The sequence below is a fragment of the Hakea prostrata genome, chromosome 2 (assembly GCF_041222555.1).
Source record: "Hakea prostrata isolate BN-2017 chromosome 2, UWA_Hpros_2, whole genome shotgun sequence".
NCBI lineage: Eukaryota > Viridiplantae > Streptophyta > Magnoliopsida > Proteales > Proteaceae > Hakea > Hakea prostrata.
In genome coordinates this window covers 21,553,800-21,578,007 of record NC_142601.1, presented here as the reverse complement: position 1 = coordinate 21,578,007, position 24,208 = coordinate 21,553,800, and the positions used below count along the sequence as shown (strand labels likewise).

Genomic DNA, 24,208 nt, shown 5'->3' with positions numbered 1-24,208 from the left:
TTGTGCTCGCCTTATACGTTTTAGATTCATTTTTTATCCACCTTTTCAATATTAAGAGGTAAGTTTTTTCTTTTTTTAAATATACGATGAAAGGATGTGAGAAAAACACAATATTCCATCCCTATGGATAGAAAATCCAAACTCAACTCAGGTTGGCCTATGATCATAAATTTAATGCTTATTGACACTAAAATGAATCAAATGGTGTGGGATCAACAAACATGGGTTTATTGTAAATATAATTTTTATTTTTACATTAAGGATTTTAGAAATTCTCACATTTACAAAATGAGCCCCTCACCTACCCGACTGACCCCTTTTCTTGTTTCACCTTAGCTGGAGCATATCTCGGGTTCGGAATCAACGATTATCCAAATGAAACAACTTGGAGAATAATTGGGAAATAGATAGATGGGTGGATAATCTCGTATCCATGACAAATCCAACCTAAATCAGGGGTGAATTTTGTTTATTCCTTCAATTAATTTCTTCAGATCGGTTTCAATCTTTTTGTTGCGAGTTCAGCAAGATGTGATAATTTGTCATTAAATTGATTTTTTCTATAGTACAAGGGAGGTAGATGCAAAATCTCAATTTTTAAAACAAAATAACATAGGTCAAACCTCTAGGGTACAGATGAAAATTACCCTTCATCATTTTTGATTATAAGTTACAACTAATTCAAATTCCAGATCACAATCAAGGCTAGGGCCATAACCAGGGTTGATTTAACCTAACCGAGTCACCGTATTTGGGTTTGGTGCTTTCAGCCCTAAATTAGAAAACGCAAACTGAAACCGGTCTGGACCCAGCCGACGGTTGCTGTCGCTCCCCCCGCTCTATTTGGTTGTCTCTGGTTCTCTTCTCTGTCTCTGGGCTCCGCCTTCTTAGTTTTAAGGTCTTCGGGTGGCGTGTTCCCTGGCGAGCTCAACTGCCGAGAGCACAAACAATGGCAGATTCTTATTCTGTTAACAGCCCAAGAAGGATTCTGAGTCTATCAAAGGAGAGGGCAACGGTATCTTTTTCAGATACTGACGACAAGGCTTCTGGATTCGCAGTATCTGAGGAACATGGCCCAAAGCCTTCTGAGGTTTATGGTTTTGTAGGGTCCATTTCAACTGTTGTCACTACAGGTATCTGCTACCTTCTAATGCTTTTGGACTCTTTTCCTATACATTTTGTAAGTTTTCTTAATTGTAGAAGGAAATTTCGTTCCAGGGATGCTAAGTTTTATTGGTGGATTCTTAGAATTTTAATGAAAGCCCAAAATGTATTTCTGTTTTAGAAAATTTTATTGATTCAAGTCCTTATTTCTTCTGTTCCCAATTGAGTCCTTCGCTCGTCAAGTAACCATTTGGATGTCAGGAAGATGTTGTTAGGGATTTTATTTTATTTTTTGTTGGAAAATTTTGATTTGTTTCAGAAATATTAGTTGGGCATGAGCGTCCAACCTGTATTTCCGACTATGCACTGACACAAGGTAAACCCTTGGCACTCCTCGAGGAGAAAATGCTTATACCTTGGTATTTAAACAGTAGGTGGTGCTCATTGAATGTTTTCTTGTATCCTTTATTTCATTGATGCATTTGAAATGTGGTGGCATTCAAACTTATTGATTGTGAGCTCTCTACTAATTCAGATAAAAGGAATTGGAAGAACTAGGAGAAGACCTAAGATAACCTTAAGAGAATTGGTGAGAGACAGGATATGGATATCTTAGGCCTTGTATCTATGCCTCAAATAGAGCTGATTGGAAGGCGTTGATCCATGTAGCCAAACCCATTTAGTCGGGAATTTTTTTTTTGGCGTAAGCTCTCTAATAGGTTTCCTGCCAGTGGAACTGTGGAAGCTTCAAGTTTTGGAAAACTTAGACATTTGGGGGGTAGATGACTAAAGACTGTGATGGTCTATGAAACTTATATTCGGCTGAAGAGGTTAATAAAAAGGGCGTACCCAGTGCCGAAGCTCCCATACTGTGGGGTCTGGGGAAGGGACTTTCTAGGCAGCCTTACCCCTGCTTTTTTTGCAGAGAGGCTGATTCGAACCCGCGACCTCCAGCGCACAATGGAGAGACTCCACCATTGTGCCAGGCCCGCCCTTCTCGGCTGAAGAGGTTAATGATCTAAGTAAGATAAGTTTTATTTGGAATACTGGAGTATAATGAAGCATAATTTTTTTTAGTTTTATTCTCCCTTTTTTCTTTTGGGAGTGGGGGAATGTACAGTTTCAAGCAACTTTACATAAAAACAAAGAGAAGCGATGTGTGAATCAATGATGAAAGGGTTCATATCTCTAAAAGATGAAGTTGACTGCTGCATTAAGTTGTTGCAGTATCCAACAAACTATCTATTTGCGTGCCAACCAGCTACCAAACTTTGAGCTCTGTCTTGGTCTAGAAATGACAGATATCATCTTTGAACTGGCATGGGTTCAACCATTTCATTATCACCTGACTTCACCCTTATGGAAGCCTATATTCACCTTCCCATGTATAACCCTAACCATAGTGTAATGAAGGATAATGTGATCTGCCAAATTTATAGAGAGATTAGCAGAAGAGTTTGAACTGTTGTGCAATACTAGGGAAAAGAAAAGAAAAAAAAATTCTCTTGATGTATAAATTGCATTCAGATTTTCAATTATATTTATTAGTAATAGTCTAGCAGGTAATGAATTGTAATTCAATCACATGTAAAATAGAACTATGAATATATAGGTAGAAAAAGGCTGAATCAAATTCTGTGATCAAAGTCTTGTTTGTTTAATTGATTTAAGGGAAAATTGCAGGGAAACTCCAAAATAACGAGCGAAAATCACAGACATCCCAGAAATGTATCAAATTGGCAGACACCCCAAAATGTCTTTTAATTGGCACAATGGTATACTCTGTTAGCAGATTTCATTAAGTCATGGTTAGATAATAATTCTTAATTCCTAAATTGCCCTTAATGTCGTGATTTTACAGTATTACCATGAACCACCGCATATCCTTGTCTTGTGATCAGTGGACTCCATTTTTCAATATCTTTATCTGTATCTCTTCCTGTAATTTTCCATATTTGTTCCTACAATTATTTGATCTTCCTCCATTTTTCAATATCTCGATCTGTATCTCTTCCTGTAATTTTCCATATTCGTTCCTACAATTATTTGATCTTCCTTTTTGGATGGGTAAAAAGCTTGAGAGGCTTCCGTAGAACCCCATGCCCAACTTGAACGAAGGACCCAGTTTACACCGGGAGAAAAGAAGAAACCTTGTGTTCCATTCGTCTGTTCATTTGCACATTTGACATATGCAGAGGATCGGAACAGAGCAGAAGAAGAAAAGGGGATGAACATAGGTTCCTTTTGTTTTGTATGCAAGTTTCAGGTGATGAAAGAAGAAAAATGTAACTGGAAAAGAAAAACAATGGAAGTTCAGGGCATTGACACAATAAAGGCTGGCATTGACAGCGACAATGGCAAGTGCAGCGGAGCCTCGGGGCAGAAGGTTTCAAAGTAGGTTCATCCTGACATCGGTATCTCCAGCAAAGCCATGGGAATCAGTTTCATCAATGATATCTTCAAGAAGCTTGCTCAGGAGGCTTCAAGGCTTGCCCACTATAACAAGAAACCTACCATCACCTTTTGGGATACCGATCCAGACCTCTGTTAGACTTGTTCTTCCTGGTGAATTGGTGAAACACAAGGAACCGAAGCTGTCACCAAATTCACTAGTTCTTAGAAATTGGGTTGTTTTCCCCCTCACTTTCTGATTCTGTGTAGATTAGATACAATTTTATTTCAGGGACAGAGGTGATTCCTTTAAGATTTTGTGAATTTCAATTGTTGTTTGATTAGGGTTTCTTTGAGGTGGTTTTCTCCTCTCCACAAGAACAGATCTTATGCTGTAAATCTTTGTCTTTTATTGAAATTTCTGGAACATTCAAGTTCATGTTCGTTGTGTTGCTAAAAATTAGCATTACATGCTTTTCTTACTCTGGTATTTTTATGAGTTTTCAAATCATTCGTTGTTCTTTAATCATTTATATGAAGTTATTATAGTTCATCCATGTTGAATCTGGAAGAAAAAAAAAAAAAAAAAAAAAGGAAGAGATGGAAGAGGAGAAATGAGGAAGAGAGATAGTAGATTTTGATGGGGGAAGAAAAAGGATAAAGAATATATTGCTTTTTTTTTTTTTTTTTTTGGATTGGTTAAACAATATATTGGTGTTTCTAAGTTATAATATATAGAATAGGGTAAAATCATAATTTTAATTTTTGGTAAAGAAATATACTAAGGATATGTTTGTCTTTTACTCTAAATCAATTTAACATTCTATCAGAAAAGAGGATGGTTGCCAATTTAAGAGACATTTTGGGGTGTCTCTGACAATTTGATATATTTTTGGGGTGTCCATGATTTTCACTATTTATTTCGGGGTGTTTCTGAAATTTCCCCTTGATTTAATCTATTTGACTCAAAATTGACTTAATTTGGTTTGTGTTTAACGAATAAAAGATTTGACCCCATGTTTCATAGTTGAAATTTCCCCTTGATTTAATCTATTTGACTCAAAATTGACTTAATTTGGTTTGTGTTTAACGAATAAAAGATTTGACCCCATGTTTCATAGTTGACAAATTTCACATAAGTTTAAAACTGAAGAGTTAGTAAATAGAATACATTGAAATGAAAGAAAATATATATAAAACAGATTGTATAAATTAAGTTCCACCCCAAGAAAAGCTAATGTAAATTTAAGTTCAAGGATGACTTGGCCTCAAATAATGCTAAACTGAAAAATAGCTTAAAAGGCTAAAATAATCAGTTTAGGGTCTGTACAAAGCCAATCCTCAGAAATTTGACCAGTCAGGGTTTAAGTGAAGCTAGTAAGGTAGTAAACAACTGTTGTATGTTTTGTTTGATTCTAACAGTTAGATCATTGATGCAGGGGTGGAGTAAAAATAGAAACTCAAGGTCTGTTTGTGGAATAAGGTGAAGGCTGGATAGAATGATGGCCTGAATGGTGGGGAATGAGAGATGCAACAGAAAAAAGGACAACTCAATCAATTAAATTTTCAATTACACACCTGGTTCGATTGAAGGAGCAGCAATAGGCTTCTAACAAGAGAAAGAAGGAGGATAGGTGGATTTAGCTCACCACAGAAAGGCTCCTTCAGCTCTAGGTTTTTAGCTCTTACCAGCAAGGTCCTCACCCTTCTTATCATTCAAGCAAAGAGACAAGAGAAATACACAAAGCAAAGCTTCATTAATCAATTTCATAAAATCTGTGTGCTGAGAATAGCCTAATTACATACTTATAGAGTACTGACTTGCTTTTCAAGTTACATGAAATATAGAAACTACTAAATTTTGCTTTAGAAACTTACTGAAATAAAAAATTAGAAACTAGGCTTTATCAATCAGCCACATGCTTGAATACTAAAACAAAAACCAACTTTTAGAGTGCTAATACTTGCTTTCCAAATCACACGGAATATAGAAACTACTAAATTTTGCTTTAGAAACTTACTGAAATAAAAAATTAGAAACTAGGCTTTATCAATCAGCCACATGCTTGAATTCTAAAACAGAAACTAACTTTTAGAAACTTAGGGAACAACTAAAATAGAAACTAAATAAAATCTAGTAAAATCTTTAGTCTTCCAAAGCTGCAGATGCAAGTGGGACCCATGAATCTTCTAATAATGTTATCATTAAAATCCAAAGAGAAGGTGTGACAGTGTTCACTTGAATAGTGTTTTGGCACTTGTAGAAGCCCAGCTATGCAACTGATTGCCCCTATGGCCCAATGGGTTGGTTCAAAAGTGAAACATCCCCATTCTTCTTAACTCTTCTGTTATACTTTCTTGCCAAACAGCTTGGCATCTACATCAAAAGCGCATTGCTTTGGTTTAAGGTGTACTTGGGCGCTACTTATTATGCCAAAGTGATGCTTTATCAACCAAACTGGATGCTTTGGCCAAAAACAAAAGTGTGCCATTGCTTTGCCCTCAGAAAACTGCTTTGTCGCATCATCCAGGTGATGCTTTGACAACTGTTGTTCATATTAACTGAAAAACCATATTCTTTTGCATTTTGCAGGCATCATTCCTGCTAATAGTCTGATCCATGATGACGTGCCATTTATGATATGTCTACCATGGATAAAAGCTCCCTAGAAAGTCAATTTCTTCTCATAACACCAGTTTCAATCTTTCATTGGTTAACGTTTCTAAAATATTTTATATCTTGAGCTCGTTCCACATTGCATAATTAAGAGGTGGAAGTAGTGTTTGGCCCCTGATTCCTATTTACTGTTAAGGGAAATGCCCTAACCCTGAGTACACTTCTAGGAGCTTGTCCTTGGTGCAACTCTAACATTGAAAGCAAGTGAAACCTGTTTGGCTTTGGCTTCTGTTCTTAATTCTTGTGTGTCAACTGATATCTCATCCTTGGTAAAGTCCTCCTGTGTGGAAGTCTTAGGAGTACAATCTAAATGAAAACAGCACTTGACAATTTCTGCCAAAAAAAATAAGTTCTACCTTGTGCATGGGATTATTTGCCATCTATTTGATAAAAAATTGATCATTCCTTTGCCCCAGTGGTGAAATTTTTTTTAATCAACCAGCTTTTAAGTCTAGTTGTCTGCCAATTCAGATTTTGATCAACCTTTGAAAGTGTGGCCTTGGGTCTTTCCTCCCCAAATGTTTTAGATGAAAATCCTATACTAAAGAGTGAAAAGAGAGGGGGAGACTTGGCTGTATGAAAATGAAGTCCATTTGAAAACTTTGAACCTTCCTCTGAAACAGAAAGGAAAATTTTCTATATCCTTGTTCCACACATATATTTGACCTTCAAGACCTACCTGATCCAGGTCCTACAACTGGTGGGCTTTCGTTTTTTGTGGTGCATGCTACTGATGCTTTATTATATTTTAGGCCTTCTGTTCAAATAGTGGCTTTATTTTCTAGAGTGTTTTTAACTTATTTGACCTAGTGCTTAGAGTTGTGATGGTTACATTCTTACTTGATACTGATGTATTATTCTTTATGACCAGTTCTTTTCTTGGGATGGGCATATATTCCTGAACCATGGCTACATTCTGTAGGAATCACATACCATCCTAGCAGGTCTGTGAGCTTAGAACTTGTCATCTCTTTACACAATCTTATGCTTTGTTTTAGCTTTTGAGATTCTGGTGTTAAAATTTCTCCTCTCACTGCAATATCCCTAACTCGAGGAAGACCAACCAAATACTTAATTATGTCCATGTGGAATTACTTCATAGGTGGAATAAGGTACCTTGACTCTAGTAAGGGGATTAGAGGCTGACATGTGGCTCTTTGGATCCCAAGTCATTTTCAAATTTAGTGGTTTGTCTTTTGGGAGTTGTACTGATCCAAGATAAGCTTTGTCAGAACCTTAGGTGGTCTGGTCATGTCCAATGGACACCTATCGATGCACTAGTGAGGAAGAGTGGTCATATTCAGTTTGCTGGAGCTAAAAGAGGGAAGGACAGGCCTAGAATGATTAGTGGAGAAGTTAGAAAGTATATGCATGTAATAATCCTAGTATGACTATGTACAGTTTTTTGGAGGACAAGGTTCACTGTAGCCGACCCTTCGTAAGGAGATGTTCTAGGGATAATGCATTGACTATTATTTTGGCTTATTCCTTTACATATTTTATTTCTTTTACTTTTGCTTCTCTTATTTCTTTTATAGGGCAGGCCTTGGCATAACAGTTGGTGGACCACAGTTGTAGCCCCAAGGTCAAGGCATAAAAAGCAGCCTCCCTAGTAAAAATTGTTGTGGTAAGACTGTATAGGAAAACCCCCCCCCCACACTTTGCTTGTGTAGAAGCCTTTGGCACCGGGTTCGCCCTTAACTTTATAGGATCCATGTAGGCAATCCCATTAAGTTGGGATAAGGTTGTTGTTGTTGTTGCTTTCTCGTACTTGTGGGAATTGACAGTTTGAGCCCGGATCTTGTTACTGAACCATAGACAGTATCCAACACTAATCTGGAAACAGATATAACAAAAGAGAATCCACATGAGAGGAGAAGAAAGAAAGAACTAAAGAAAAGATGGTAGGTTAAGAAAAGATATTGATAACATCCAGAATTATCCTTTTTGGCCTCTCAGCCATGCAATTACAAGTAGTCCGCTGACCAATCACACACAAGCTCTCCAACCATAACTGTAATCACATATATGCCGATGTGGTAGTATTCTGTATTTTACTTCTGAATACTCCCCATCAAGCTGGAGCTTATATATAAGCCATGCTAGTTTGGAACAATCGGAGAAAAGTATTTTGAAACAAGGCTTTTGGTAAACACATCACCAGATTAATTTGTAGAGCTGACAAAAGGAGTAAATCATTTTATGCATCAGAACATGTTTCAACATTTTTCATACTCATGAATAACTGCCGTGTTTCATCCACTTGAAAGGTGTCTTACAAGCAGATAACTCTATAAATTGTAGTGATTTTCAAAAAAAAAAACATCCAGAGGTTTATACTAAGAATCTAAGCTTTTACATGAGAAACTGGTGGAGGGGTGGTTAGGAAAAGAGGAAAGCTTGGAGGAATTCAGAGTTATAGGAGAGAAAAGAATGTCACTATAAGGACAAAAAGATGGGGGGAGGAGGGAAGAACAGTGCACACACTACACAGCCATAAGCTCACAGACAATAACTCAAAATTCATTTAACTCTACTTCATTCCTTGGTTACACATCTATATATAAGCCAAAGAATAAAGACTAACTAAAATAGAAACTCAATAAAACCCAAGTTGGAAATTGCCCTAATAGCTACGCAGAATAAAAGATTACATATTTTCCCCAAATAAAATTACTTAGAAGTATCCTACTGTTTTGATGTTGTACATTTACCTCCCTCTTTGAAAAAGGAATCCTTGATCTTCTCTATCCAGCTCAGTGGCCATAATAGATCCTTGAAATTCTACTGCAAAACCCCTCTTGAAGGAGGAAAGGTCCTTTGAAGTTTAAACAAATGAAACCCACTGGGCAATGAGAATAGAATAGTCTTATGAACAGATAGGTCTAAGAACTGCCTTCCCACTGGTGAACAGGTCCTCAAGGAAAAAGGGAGTAGATGGTGGGGATGCAGAGACGTAGAGGTTGGTAGGGATGAGCTAGTAAAGTAGAAGTGGGACCGTTTGGGCTGTAGTAAGGGATAGGCTTTGGAAGAACAAGGATTGGGGATGGTTGTGCAGGTATGAGGGTGTGGGATGGGGTTTGCAGGTGGAAGGGTGAGTTTGGGGGAGGAGGGAGGGGGCAAGGGGAGCATGATCAGATCGGGGTTGCAAGAGAGATGAATGCAGGAGAGGATGAAGTGTTGCAGGTGGGGGTGGTTGGTGGAGTTGGTGTTGACACTGGTAGTGGAGTGGGCTTCAAAGCAGAAATGGAGTTGAAGGTGGGGTCACGATTGGGTGGTGAGGGCTAAGGTTGAAAATGTATTCATTTAGTAGCTGAAGTACCCTAAATTTCAACTTTTAAACTTTGTGTACATAAATGTTACTTTCTCAAACATTGGGTACCTCAAATTCTAAAATCTTCTTCAGTATAAGAAATGCACATTGCAATTGATTGCGTTTTGTAAATTACAGAATATCATTACTATATATTAATAATACGATTGGCTATGATGTATGGCACAAAATGTTTTTTTTTTTGGATGAATGAAATAATCATTAACCAAAAGCCGCGACCAAGGGAAAGAGAATGTACGAAGAGGAAGAAACAATAGGGAAAGGGAGGGGGGAAAGCAATCACGACCTACTGCTCGGCAATGAGGGAGAACCTAATACCCAGGAGACAACAATAGTTCTGTTCCTTGGGGAACCCTCAATTGGGGGTGGGGAAATAACTATAGACTAGAAGATAGATCAGCAAATAGCTTTCCAACTCGCGTCCAAGGATCTAGCTTTGGATGTCCGTCTTCTCAAATTATGCTCCCACCATAGGGTGAGAGGTCAACATGTTGAAAACCAATTTGCCTGTCATGTCACAAATGGAGGAACTTGCAAAATGTCGCAAAAAATAGACCCAATCCCGAGAGAAACCAAAGGAGCGTCTGTAGCGATGCCAAATGGAGGGAATGGCTATCACCCACATAAGCGAGAGAAGGGATAAAGGAAGATGAGGTGGTTTATATCTTTGGGGTTGTTCTAGAAAAGGACAAAATTGGGGCCAACACTAAGGGTTGTATGGCAATGTTTCACTTTCTATGCCCATTTGTCATTTCTGGTTGTTTCTGGGGGCTGTTTATGAAACAAAAAAGGAAACGGAAAATTGTATGGTACGCATAACATGGTTGTCTTTTTTTTTTTTTTTTAAATATTAAAACCAAATAAAAAGGTTAAACACGTTCATTCAAACTTAAACCTAGAATTGTTCACAATGAAAAGTATTGCATACACAATTGTTCACAATAAAAGTATAAATCCAAGAATAGAATGTATGTTTCAAGGGATTAGAGGCAATATCGTTGTTGTTGCCAACTGATTGACAATCTTCTTCTTTAGTTCTTCCATTTGTCTTGCTTCAGTTTGACAGTTGCTACTCTTAGGGGGAGGTACATAAGGTTCTAGACTTCTTCAGGCATCCAATTTGGTTCTCTAAACGATCTTTGTCCATCTTAAGTTTCTTGTAGCAATGATCTACGTGTCCAACTAGGATTTCCCAAACAAGTTCCTGTCCGTGAGTTTGCTATTTTGTATTGACTTTGGGACACATGGCACTTCTTGTTGAGCCATCAATGGAACCAAACTCATAAGATCCCCCAATATCTCTTCCTCTTCATCGGTTAAATGTTGTACATGTGCACTAGATGCTCCACCATAAAACACGCATACCCTATTAAGATCACAAACACTTGCATTCACCTAAACAAAGAAACACCACATCCATTACAATAATAAAAAATAAAAAAATTACTATTACAATTTACCTTAACACCACAACCAAATTAACAAAGAAAAACTAAAACAGTTGCATTCACCTAAAACATTCATAACTAAGCATCCATACAATCCTCCAAGGAAATCAAGAAAAATCCATAAAAGTATCATCTACTAACCAATCAAAACCCATAAATAAACATCCATACATGAATCTAAAAAACCAAGTTAAATAGTTCAAAACATATCATAATCTGGGTGGTTGGGGAGGTAGGTCCAACATGTCAAGAATAGCCTACCTCCTACGTCAGTCAGTATCCTCGCACATGCCCTTGGTATACTTGGGCCTATCAACTTGAAAGTCTGGATCCAGCACCTCCATCGCCTTAGCAATAGTAAACACGGTGCCAGAAGCATCAGTAGAGACAGTAGAATACTTATCTTCCCTTGCCCTACACATATCTGAGAAGGACTGAAGTGAACTGGAGAAATCTTTGCTCTTTCTCTTTCTTCTCTTTGTATTTGGAGTCTTGTTGCCTCTCGGTAGGAGGGACGGGATCAGTGGGTGGCGGAATAGGATTGGTAGGAGTCACCTCACGATCTGGTTCAGACATGATGTCCATGGCATCTCCCCCTGAGTTAGACTCATCAACTAACCCAGCACCATCCCTGCCCAAGTTAACTGCCTCTATACACTCCAAGGCAGTATTTGCAGTTGCCCCTCCTTTGCCAGTGGCATATGTACCTCCAAAATGATGCACAACTCGGGCCACTGTGGAAGGCCATGCTTCCAAAGTGCAGGAATGAGCATAGGGGATAGTAATGGAAGCACTGGCATGCTTTATCCTTTCCTGAGTCTGGAGAGAGCACCATATCAAAGTTTATTGCATAGGGTGGCAGGTATGGCGGTTTCACTGGCATGCAGCAGCACACATCTTCATCCATTTCCTATGCTTTTGAGTATGAGTCCTGCTCTGAGTCACGGACTGGATCATCCTTGGTGGATGACCTCATCTCCTGCCCAGCTCACATTGTGCATGATGGCTACACTATCCAATGAGAGTGGCTTAACGATTGGTTTTCATAGTGGAGTGATCTTTATTAGGATAGGTACCTTCTGTGCAGTTATGGACGACTTCTTCTGGCACGCTATGCTGTAGGCATTTGTCTTACAGTGAGAGGGAAATGCATCTGTACCATGTCCATGGGTGGGCTCATGTCTCACATGTCATAGGTTATAGATGTTAGCTATTAGGATGTCCCAAGGGGGTCAACGACTCAACATGATGTACTCGTGTACCACCACATGTACCATGTATTGTTAGGAGTTGAGACTAGGATCTTATCATCTATCACCCCACTTTATCTTTTACTTTGACTCTTGCATAACTAAGACTATTATTTCCTCATTCATGGTGCATAATTTATTTGTTTTATTTCTGTTTTCTGTCCTCTAATACTAAAACAAGGTGTAGTATAGACAATAATTGACAAGAAGTACAACTGAGGGTGCAAATTCACACCACCATATTATGTGACTTTTTGTTGTGAGATGAAGATTTACGTATGCTTATATAAGTTGCAATGAAGTTTCTTTGAAGTTTCAGACCTTGATATGGTCATTACCTGCCAAAATGTCCATCCAAAACTGTGTGACAAAAATTTCAATGTTTTCTTGAAATTTTGCTCATCTTCTATTTCTTTCATATATGAGGGGCTTAATTTTTTTTTTTCTTTCCTATTTATATAATTAAAATAATACTCCAATTTTCTGAGAGGTGCAAACATGTGAATTGTGCCTGATTAAATTGTTTGTTTATGGTTACTCTTTTAGGTATTGGGCATTGGCAGTGCCAGTTTACCTTATGGTTACAGTAGCATTAGCGGTGGTACTTTACATTGGTCTGAACTTCATGGCAACAAGCCCTCCAACTTCCTTGAACACAATATTTGGTAAGGCTAATGCATGCTTTTGCTATATCACTTCTCTCCTTACAAGGATGTTCTCATCTATGTGTAATTTATTTTTTATTGTTATTATTTTCTAAGGTTGTCCAAGTTGGTTTTCCATGGCAACGGGTATATATAGTGTGAAGGATTTTTATGTGGAAACAATGTTCAGTGAAGTGCAGACTTTTCTGAATTTGCTAAAAGCTTGAAAATTAATCCTTATGATAGAGTTGCTCTACTTTTGTCCATACCTTCAATCCTTATGGTTAAGTAAAAGCTAGATGACAAGCTCATTACTGTGTGATGTTACCTTCTTTTTTCCCCACTTCCCTTTCATTTTTCGGTGGGGGTTGTTACCAGGTGGCTTTCCTTCCTATTTTACATGACTACGCTGTGATTGATTTCTAGTTTCACCGAAGGGTGTATAAATAATGATTTTGTTATTAAAAATGATGAGTACAAAAAAGTGGGTAGGAGTTTGGGACAAGCCTAGTCATGTAATGAGCCATCTACTGGCCCAGTTTTGTATGAACAGAACCAAAACATATACTAGCTCTGGCTGGTTGAAATTAAGCAAGTCTAGGTTTCCCGTATGCCGTTTTAACTGCATGTGCTTTATATGCAATGTGATTAATCAATATACATTCAGTCGAAGCTCCATTTGATGCAGTCTTGATAATCAGTGACAGAGAAAAGCATCTCTGTTTCTATTTATGCCGTGTTTCTTTTGAGGATTTTTCTCTCTTTTAGGGTTGTGGGGAGGGGGAGGGAAGCACTGTGGTTTGAGAAAGGCTGGAAGGACCAGCTAGTGATGTTATCGTGATTTGGACAAAATAGAGAAAACTTTGCTTATAGATTGAAAAAGTAATAGGAGCTTTTATATAGGGAGATAGAGAGAAACAGGGGAAGCTAGCCAGCATTTTGAAATCCTATGTCAGGCAACAAAATGTTTGTTCTTGATTTTGTGGGCTAAAATCTGTGATTTAAATGTCATTGGAGATGAAAAATGCATATGTTCATAGAGAAGTTAGCCAAAAAAACTTATTGGTCACCATCATATATGGTCAGAGAAAAAAGATTGATCACTGTTATTTAATGGAGGTGACTATTGTATAATTTCACTTCAAGAACATCCAGTGGTTTGGTGATGGTCGGGCATGAGATTTTGTTTTTCCGCTATGTAAAGCAAATCAAGTTTATAAAATTCAACACTCTAATGACCCAATTGAATAATAGAAAGATAAGATTTGAAGATTGGACGCAAAACAAAAATCATATTTCCATGAACGTACCGAAAGAGAGAAGATGTAGTCAAACAATGATGATAACTAATTAATACTACCACACATGCAAATGATGTTATGAAACTGATAGGAAACAAGGAGCTTGGGAAGGTAAGAAACAAAATTTGAAGAGTTGAAATGAGTTGCTTTGCTTTAACTGTCTGATGTGAGCCCTCACTGATGCAGCAAAAATCTTCTAAAGTCTAAGATATCGAATAATTTTTTTTATTCTTCCCTGAGACTGAATAATTACTTGACTTAATCATAGCCTAACAGTAAACACAGTGTAATAGACAACAAATGGGAAAACAACCCTTCCCATTTGAAATAGTCACCTGGTCTCAAATATATGTCTTCATTAGCTTTAACATATTACTCAGAATAAAAAGGTCCATACGTAACTTTGAAGAAAGCTACCTTGAAAGACAGAGTGGGTTTAGATCTCAGACCGAGCTGCCACAGAAACACTCTTAAGGACAAAAGAAAGAATTAGACTCAAATTCTACCTTTCACAAACACTCTTGAGGCCAAAAGAAAGAATTAGACTCAAATTCTACCTTTCACCAATGTTTTATATGGAAGTCTGTTGTACTCCTCAATATCCAGCAGCAAGAAGTTGTCATTTGCTGCCACCTCCTTTCTAGTCTTTAACATCTTTGACCGATTACTGCTTCTCCCAATCACAAATCTGAAAGCCAAAACAGTGACTTCTTCCAAAATGTAAGCCATTGGAACAATCGAAAAGAGTGAAGTTGACAAAGCAATTTCATTAACTAATCCAAATGTAGTAGATATTTTATCAATAATAGAAATTCCAAATTTCAGCATTTTTCTTATAAATTGTAATCATGTTCCACCTACCAAAGAACAAGCACATGGTCAATCCGGATTTTGGATCAACAATTCAAAGTTTAAAGAACCAATATTCAGTAATTATCACACTCGTAGTGTGAAACAAATCTACTGGATCCTCAAAGTTCTAATTTTTCCAATTCGAAAAGCATAGAAATTTAGAATTTATAAAATCAGAAACATAAGACACATAAAGCAAAATGCTAACTATAGGTGAAGGCCTTGGCGATCAGAAGGCATCCAAGTCTCTTCCATTAGAGGCAGTTGCTTTTTCTGTTTTTGCTCTGAAACAACCTTTGTTATTTCTTCAGGAACAAGCGACTTAGTAATCTACTCATTATATAATTCCAAGAAAGTGGTCTTGACACTGTATTCTGCATGTTGACTCTTCAATGTATCAAAAATCTGTTTAACATCTCTAGGAGTGACCCCTGCTTCAGGAGGCAGCTGTCCATTCAGACCACTCTACAATAACATGTAAACATGCCATTGAGACCAATGACACTTTAAGAACCGTGACCATGCTTGATATACTTGTAATGGAGCAAATCTATCCAATACAGAGGGAGATGTATCTCGACACATACATTATGTAAATAGATAAATTAGACCAAGCTTTGCATGTGTTCACCATTGATCTTCTGCATTTACCTTTTTCATGTAATTTTTTATTTTTTGTTACCCAATTAAGGATATTTATGTAATAGTGTTCTTTCCACTTTATTATAAATAGAGGGCTTGGGATCAAACTGATCTACACAAGCCATTAATTGACTTTCTCAACATGGCATCAAAGCCAAAAGCCGATTAGAAAAAAAAGAGAAGAAAAAATGAGAAAAGAAGAAGAAAATTCAATTCTTTCTCTCTCTCCCAACCCACCACCATCGCTGCTCTTTGGATCCACCACTGCAACCTGCAAAGATTGGATAACCATTGCCACCACCAGGAAAAAAAGGTTTCCCACCATTGTCGCCTTCACCTGACCCATCGCCTCCATAACCAGAATCCTCTACAAAAAAAAATTTCCGCCATTGCTGCCCTCCACCAGAACCCTCGACCAAAACCTGTTTTCTTCTATTGAAGCCTCGAAAATCCTTTTTTTAGGAAGCCTTGATCCACTATCATCAAGTTTTTCATATTTCTTCCTCCTTTCTCCATCAAGATTTGGTGTTGTAGAAAACTTGAGAAGAAGAACAACAACAACAACCCAACAGAACTGAGAAACCAGTAGGTCAAATTCTGTAAAGGCAAGACTCTTTCGAAACCTACCATCACCATCGGTTCTGCACCCGTTCCTTCCCAGCAGCCATCGAAGCACCTTCTCCCTTTACAGTAGCCAATCACTAACACCTTCTCCCTTTACCATCTGCTACCCCATTGAACCCAACTTATATCTACCAAAGCATTAAAACCATTGAACCCTTGAACTAGATGAACCATTGAATCACTTCCAAAACCATTGAACCTATATGGACCAGACCAAGGGTCTATTTGTAAATTCACATATATTAAGGGATCTCTTTTGAAAATTCACATATATCTAGGGGTCTCTTTTGTGAATTCACATATATCTAAGGGTCTATTTGTGATTTCCCTTATATCCAGGGGAAATTTATATATATATCTAGGGTCTATTTGTGATTTCCCATATATCCAAGGGTCTCTTTTGAGGAAGAAAAAAAATAATGGTCTTACTTACCCTATGAACCCTATGACTCCCTAGATTTGTTTGGGTGGTCCGACTATTCCATTCTGTGATGTTTCAGTTGTTTTGAAAGGGTAAAGACTGAAGAATTGCAAACAAATATATATATATTTTTTGGGGCATGGTAACCACCGATGGTACTACTGCCTCCACTAGCTTCGAATGTTACCCAACTCTTCCTCCTCTTTCGATAACATTTGATGGAACAAATTATTTGATATGGTCTAGATCTACCTACCTGATTATTGTTGGAAGAGGACTTGTTGGACACATTATGGGCCCTACTATCAAGCCTACCACCACAAGTGTTTGGCTAAGAAAGTCCTTCAATCTAGTAATTAAAATTTCAAAATATTCAATAAAAAACAGGTAAAGAAATATAAAACGATAGAAAACTTAAAGTATTTCAAAGAAAAAGATGGATAAGAAAATATTTGCCACGAAAGAGGAGTACATGCTTTTATTAATAGTATGATATATATTAATGATGATTGAAGGAGGTAGTGAAATGGAGGTGACACCTCCCCTCCCACCACCTCCCATCTCTCCGATATATTCCATCTAGAAGTGGACGTGTTGATTAAAGAGAGTGGCTGGTGATGAATAATCAAGGTTTAAATTTAACAATATAGATATTAAGGTTGAAACCTAAAATAACTAACATTATATGGGATCTAATAATGGATATGATATTAGCTAGAAATTAATAAACAAAGGCATAGGACCAACATGATAAATAGGAGTAGGGGGTGGAAGAGAGAATTTTGAAAGGAATTGCAGTTGTTGGAGAGGAGAGTAAAGAGAAGGAAAGAGGAAGGCTAAAGTTGATTCCTAAACTCATGTATGATCCTAATTCCTAAACACATCTTCTCCAATCTTGACTCAAGTCTTAAACAATAAGATTGTAAGGATATGTTGGTGAATTAATTATAACCCATGTAGGATTATAGAGGAAAAAAGGTAGATTAATTTATAAGGTTCATCATGGAAAGAACACTAAAATTATGGTAGGCCAAAGGCCATGCATGCTAAATCATGTATCGACAACCTGTATAAGAAAGCCTCAGAAATCTTGGGTCAAAAACCCTAAACAGCAGGGGCGTAGACTCTGAATGCGATTTTGCTGAATCGATCATATACACACAGACCTTATACTTTTAAGCTTTTTAGTATGCTTGATCCAATACCTTTGTGAATATGAATCCAATGGAGTTTGGACGTAGAATTTAACTAGAAAGGCTTAACGAAAGGGCCAGACCTTACCTAGACTTTGAAATTGGGGAAAATCCTGAGTGAAGGATTGACCCGAAGGTAAGATTCTGCCTAGATGTGAGACCTACACTAATAGGGTCCTCTCATTAAACCAAGTACTGATTTGATTGAGAATAGATACAATCGATGGCCGATAATTATACTTGAGTGAAAAAATACTTGAGACTTTTATGATCTGTATAAACCTCACTCTTCTCCCCATACAAATAGTGTCTCCAACTCTTTAAAGCAAATACGACTGTAGCTAATCCCAAGTTGTGTGTAGGATAGTTCTTTTCATACTCCTTTAGTTGTCAAGAGGCTTACACTACTACTTTGCTTCTTTGCATGAGAACACATCCTAATCCTTGTTTAGATGCATCATAATATACCACCATTCCTCCAATGCCATCTGGAAATGTTAGCGCTGGAGTAGTTATCAACCTTTGCTTTAATTCCTGAAACTCTTTTCACAATCCTCTGTGCATTCAAACTTTACATCTTTTCTTGTGAGTCTAATCAATGAGGTTGCTATGTAGGAGAAATTCTTGGTGAACCTTTTGTAGTATTAGCTTTAGCAAGGATTGTATCCATTTAAAATTTAATTATATTCCATCCATTGTACTTTCATTTCAAACCCTTCATCATCAGGGTAGTGATGAGTGTAGAAATGCCGATATCTATGTTCATAGTATTCATCATACACTTCCTCCAAAGTGGATCATCACACATCTACAACATCCTTCACTCCATCGCCACTGGGTACATATCAGTATCATCATCATCATGAACATGCTTAATAAATCACAATATATCCATAATATGATTTTATTGAGACACATGGAAACATGCCATGCTGTGCATGCCCTAATTGCATCAATTCTACGCAGTACATGCAATATATGCATGCACACACAACCACAGGAAACAATGCATAGGATCCATTATGCATTAGATTCCTACATTCCCACTCACCGGTTATTTGCTAGTTCGTAATTCTTGCGTGATTCTCCTCTATCTGAGAGCAATTCTCGATCAAATCAGTACCTAGTTTAATGAGTGGACACTGTCAGTGTAGGTTTCACATTTAGGCAGGATCTTACACTCAAGTGAATCCTTCACTCATCGGGATTTTCCCAATTTGTGAGTCTAGGCAATGTCTAGTCCTGTTGTTAAGCCTTTCCATGTTCAAACTACATACGATTGGTATTCACAGAGGTATAAGGTCAAGTATATTAAGAGGCCTATGAGTGTAGGGTCTGTGTGTATGATCATAAGCAGAATTGCACACTCAGAGCCTACACTCCTTACTGCTTAGGGTTTTTATCTGAAAATGTTCAGGCTCTCTTCTACATATTACTATCATGTGGTTTAGCTTGTTTAGGCTCTATTCCATCATAATTTCAATTGCTGTCTTTAGGATGAATTCCATATCTAGTTTCTCTTCTTTACATTAACATATGTAATTGCTACATAATGTCAACCCGTAATCCTGTTTGCAGAAGCTTATGGTTTATTATCTCAATTAGAAATGAGAAGATGGAAGTATCCTTACCTGATTTAGGATCCCTTGTAATTCTTCTCTCTTTTTCCTTCTCTACTTTGTCTCCTTAATGAACTCTTTTTCTGATGTAAGTCCAATACTGGGGTTAGGGTTTCTTGAAGAGATTCCCAATAATTAAGGATCCATACAGAACCTTCCAGCAAATGACGCAAAAATTGTTTGGGATGCCTAAGGGTTGCTTTGAAATAGATGGGAGTTGGATGGAAACACTTTGGAAAAACAGATGGGATCTATGAGATGATAGGGGAAAAACCTAATTAGAAACAATTTCCCATGGGAATGTACCAACATAAAGAGGAAGGGAAAATATTATTCGTAGTATTGGTAGAAAAGAAACTAATTAATTTTGGATCCATATGGGTATGGGTTGAAAGTGGAAAATTAAGGAAAATTTTGAAGGGAAAACTGAAGATTTTGGGCAACTTCTTGAATCTTTTCTTTCTTTTCCCTTTTGCCTTCCCTCTTCTTTTTTTTTTTTTTCCCCCTCCTGCTACCGCTACCGTTGCCACAAGTTAGAGAGAGAGAGAGGAGAGGGAAAGAAGGGGCAAGGGGCAGCAGGGTAGGCGAGAGGTGGGGGAAGGACCAGGAAGGGTCATAGGGGCCTGAGGGTGGGGTTTAAGGACTGTTGGGGGTAGGGGGGCTGCTGTTAGTGGTGCGACAGCAGGGGTTGGGGGATTATGGGCTTGAACAGATGTGGGAGGGGCTGGGGAAGGGGTTCGATGGGTAGGAAAGGGATGGGGTTCTACTGTATATACTTGTAGGCTGCTGTAGTTCTTGAAGAAGGGGATAAAGACTTGAAGAAGATGCAGATACTGGAATTTGTTAATGGCTGCTGGAACTGGAGATTAGATGCTGATGATGATAAAGAATACTTCAAAAATTCACCATGGCCCTCCCAAAAAGAACCATGACACTGTCTCATAAATACTTTTAATTTTTTTTCAATCAGACTTAAGCATTACAAATAAACAATAGGCTTATTTACAGCCTACTAAAATACTCTTAACACTAAGTGGGATTCCTTAACAAACTAGGATCCCTCCACATAATTTGGACTCTTTAATTGGAATCTGAAAAAGACACATGCTGAAAATAAAACTTCAAATTATCCCAAATTCTAAGAAACACATCCTGAATTGTATTTTAATTAAAAATCTAATGGATCATGTTCTGGAGTTTAAAATACCAAGGAATCAATAAGTAACTCAAAACAAACTCTAGTCAAATGAAACTCCTAAAAGATGCGAACTTTCTTGTAAAAGAGTGTTATCTTATCCTCAACTTAACCAACTCAAACGCAACTCAAATTAAGTAGTAAAACATTAAACTCTAGGAATAAATCTGAAAATAATTCCAGCAGTAAATGAGGGCTGAAAATGCCCTAAATACTCCTACTAAGGATTTGGCCAGATCACGGAGGCTTCTTGGAGCCATATAGGGTGGGTTTCGGCCAGAGTCAAACTCATGGTCACATCATTTTTAGTCCAAAAACTCTCTTCTCCTCCTTTACCTATTTATAATGTTGGTCCTATGCTTTTATTTATTAATTTCTTCCCAATATCATGTCCCTTATAATATCTCATAAATTGTTAGTTAATTTAGGTTTCAACCCTAATCTGTATTATTTTATTCAAATCTTGATTGTTCATCACCACCCACTTTCTTTGACCTACACCTCCACCTCTATGTGGAACATATTGGAGAGATGAGAGGTGGTGGGAGGTGAGGTGTCTCACCTCCATGCCACCTCCTCCTTCAATCATCATTACATTTCCACTTGATAATATTATGTAATGGTTGGGGTGCATGTATGTACAACATGTTTAATTGCCACCTATATGATGTACGATATGTGCTTTTTATATATTTATTTTTATTATGTATGTATTCATATGTCTATATCTATCGGGGTTGTGTTCCCTTTGTTTTCTTGCATGGGACCTTCACAAGAGTCCAACTATTGGTCATTTCCCCGTTTTGGTTTAGCCTAAGTCCATCGGGTATGGAATCTATGAGTGTTACTAAGGTTCAATAAAAAATTTGAACTTTGGGGTTATTATTATTATGCTCTTGCTTAATTATTATGTTTTGGGGTAGTTCAAGGTGTCAATACCCTTCTATGAGCGAGCTAGGGTATCATTGTTAGTATTGGGCCCGTTATCCATACTAATACAACCATTTTTAACGTGGACTGCTGTAAGCCTTTGATCCATTCTTGGATCATCTAGTAGAACTGTCTGAGTAGGTTTCCTATATTTATTCTTTTAGGTGTTATTTTGACTTTGAACGCTTACCCAGACATCTAAACCCAAAATGTTTGGGAGAAGTTGATGTTAGAATTGATCTCATCCCCTATTTGAATTATATGTAGCTTGACCATCAAGCCACATGTAATATTGTCAGCCTCCAAGCCTGCACAAATCTGATGGCTGTTCTGTGTGTAAAAGCATTATGTTTAGCTCCCATATGCTATGTACATCAGATTATGAGATTTTAGAGCTCCTATCAAGGATACCAAGGAGTTAAGTTTAGTAAATTTGGCAATTTAGCAGGTCTTCAGTCGAATTAAATTAAGTTATTTATAGCCTAGGGAATAAGCCTACATGCATTACGTCTATGCTTAGATATTGCAGATGTGGGATTATAGTGGACTGGGCACACTTCCACCCCCTCAATTTCCATATTTTGTTGTGTATAGTGTAGGGTATGGTAGATGAAAATTCCTAAAAGAACACCAGCTGTAACTGGTTCGAATTTAATTTTCATTGTTGTTTTGCAGATGAATACAGTAGATCACCTTCAAGCTTTGAGCCTTCTGTGAATGAAGATGAGCGTCCAATTGAACCAATATTTGATTTATGCATCAGTCAAGTAAATGATCTCATGTTCAATTCTGCAGATTGATAAGCTGCAATTTGATGTTACATTTCTGATATCTGTTCTTACTCTTCTTACTCTCCTCCGGCCACTTTGGGGGGGGGGGGGGGGGGGGGGGGAAGATAACGATCACATAAAAGCATTGGTGACAGCAGCACATGATTTTTGGTTGGATAGACTTCTTGAGATGTGCAAACAAACATAATCAAGTGCATAATTTTGTGATTATGATTGGATCATTTATCTGTCTGTCACCATGAGAGTGTTTTAGTTCATCAGATGAAAATGGATGTGTTTATGGTAGGGAAGGCAGAAAGAATGTAGGGAGCAATGGATCTTAGCGACTGAAACGGCAGATATTATACTATGTCATCTTTATATTTATGGCTGAAAGAAGGGCATATATTACATTTGTAACCCATGGAAGAATGAAGTGATCAAGCATGGTACATAATGAAGTCATTAGCATAATACGAAGTGGTCCAATAGATCTGTAGCCGGCCAAGTCATGCTTATGCTGTTGTTCAAGTACTTACCTTTTGAATATATGGTTAAGAATTCAAGTTCAGAAAACAGCTTCCCCTGTTTTTGCATCCAGATGGCCCTTCCCTAGACATTGTGAAACAGGGTTACAAGTATGCACATCTTTCTCTCCTTAGACCTGGCTAAACAGGAAGCCTTGTTCTTGAAGTGTGTGTTTCTTTTTTCCTTTAAAGATTTGAAGCAAGTTTGAGTGTACTTCTGGTCATTTCTAGTAATGGAACTTCTAATTTTGAAATTGAGATTCATAGGGTCAAGCGTAAATGTGGAGAACTCCTCCTGGGTTGTTTACCATGTAAGGAGAATATGGGAGGCATCCTATGGTTGGGTTGTGTAGCATATCTTCGTGTTCTTATTGTTGTTCTTATCTATGATTGTGATTGGTCCTAGGTCTGATCTTAATCTTAACCTGAGCAGAGCAAATCTGATATGAAAAGTATCCCAGCTAAGTTGGGAATGAGATTAACAATTAGACAATAAAACTTGTAAAATCTTATTTGTTATTAAGTAACACACACAAAAAAAAGTGTTTTAAGTATTATCACCTGAAGCAATTTAATTGGAATTCTGATCGTAGGAGGTCCTAGCTTAAGAGTAATAATTTATTACCTTCAACTTTTGGCCTTTAAAATCTACTCAAGTTTGATTGAAATTTTGATTTTAAAATGCTCAGTTTAATTGGATTTTAAGTTCTATTTAGAAAAACACCAGAGTATCGCATTTTCAAGTAAGTCAACAATTGTTTATCTATCTTTTTTTTGGCCCAAATTTTTATTTATTTGAAATGGTTAATAAAATGTAGCATGTAACCAATGACTCATTTTGTTTTTAGAGACAATAAATTATTTATTTTATTAAGTAAATACTAAATATAAAAAATAAAAACAACAAAACTCCTATTCTATAAGTTAGACCATAATTTTATGTAAATCCTCTGTTGTGCACAGCAGTGCACTCTTTATATCAAATAAAAGGTTGAGATTAAAAGTTTAATTTTAAATTTGAAAAGTCCAAACTAGCCCTCTAGTTCCTTTATTTTCTCGGCCTTTTATTTGGTATATATATGCATTGTTGTGCACAGCAAATGATGTTACTCTATACTTTATCTTAACAATAATCATATTAGTTGTATCGTGTGTGATAAAAGATATGTGTATAAAATCTTTTTCTTTCCATTTTGAGACCTAATTTCAAGTAAGACTACCACTACTTAATAAATTATTTTAGAATTATCAAAGGAAGCTTTGGTGCTAATCTAATCTAGTTCTAT

The 24,208-nt window shown here is 37.2% G+C and overlaps 1 protein-coding gene across 3 annotated transcripts; it reads left to right on the top strand.

Annotated features, from left to right (window-relative positions):
* Positions 1 to 600: 600 nt before the first annotated feature.
* On the top strand, positions 601 to 22,491 carry LOC149024043 (Phosphatidylinositol N-acetylglucosaminyltransferase, GPI19/PIG-P subunit). 3 transcript variants are annotated; one of them, XM_089144425.1, is made up of 5 exons: positions 601 to 1,133; positions 5,904 to 6,026; positions 7,044 to 7,116; positions 7,711 to 7,799; positions 12,751 to 12,837. In XM_089144425.1, exons 1-4 carry the CDS (start codon positions 950 to 952, stop codon positions 7,748 to 7,750), a joined length of 420 nt encoding a protein of 139 aa, XP_089000551.1. In that variant the 5' UTR covers positions 601 to 949; the 3' UTR covers positions 7,751 to 7,799; positions 12,751 to 12,837. The 3 variants fall into 3 exon arrangements, with proteins under 3 accessions (XP_089000551.1, XP_089000549.1, XP_089000550.1); XM_089144423.1 differs by lacking the exon at positions 7,711 to 7,799 and adding an exon at positions 22,301 to 22,491 and having other exon boundaries at positions 604 to 1,133; positions 12,751 to 12,869; XM_089144424.1 differs by lacking the exons at positions 5,904 to 6,026; positions 7,711 to 7,799 and adding an exon at positions 22,301 to 22,491 and having other exon boundaries at positions 711 to 1,133; positions 12,751 to 12,869.
* Positions 22,492 to 24,208: the final 1,717 nt, after the last annotated feature.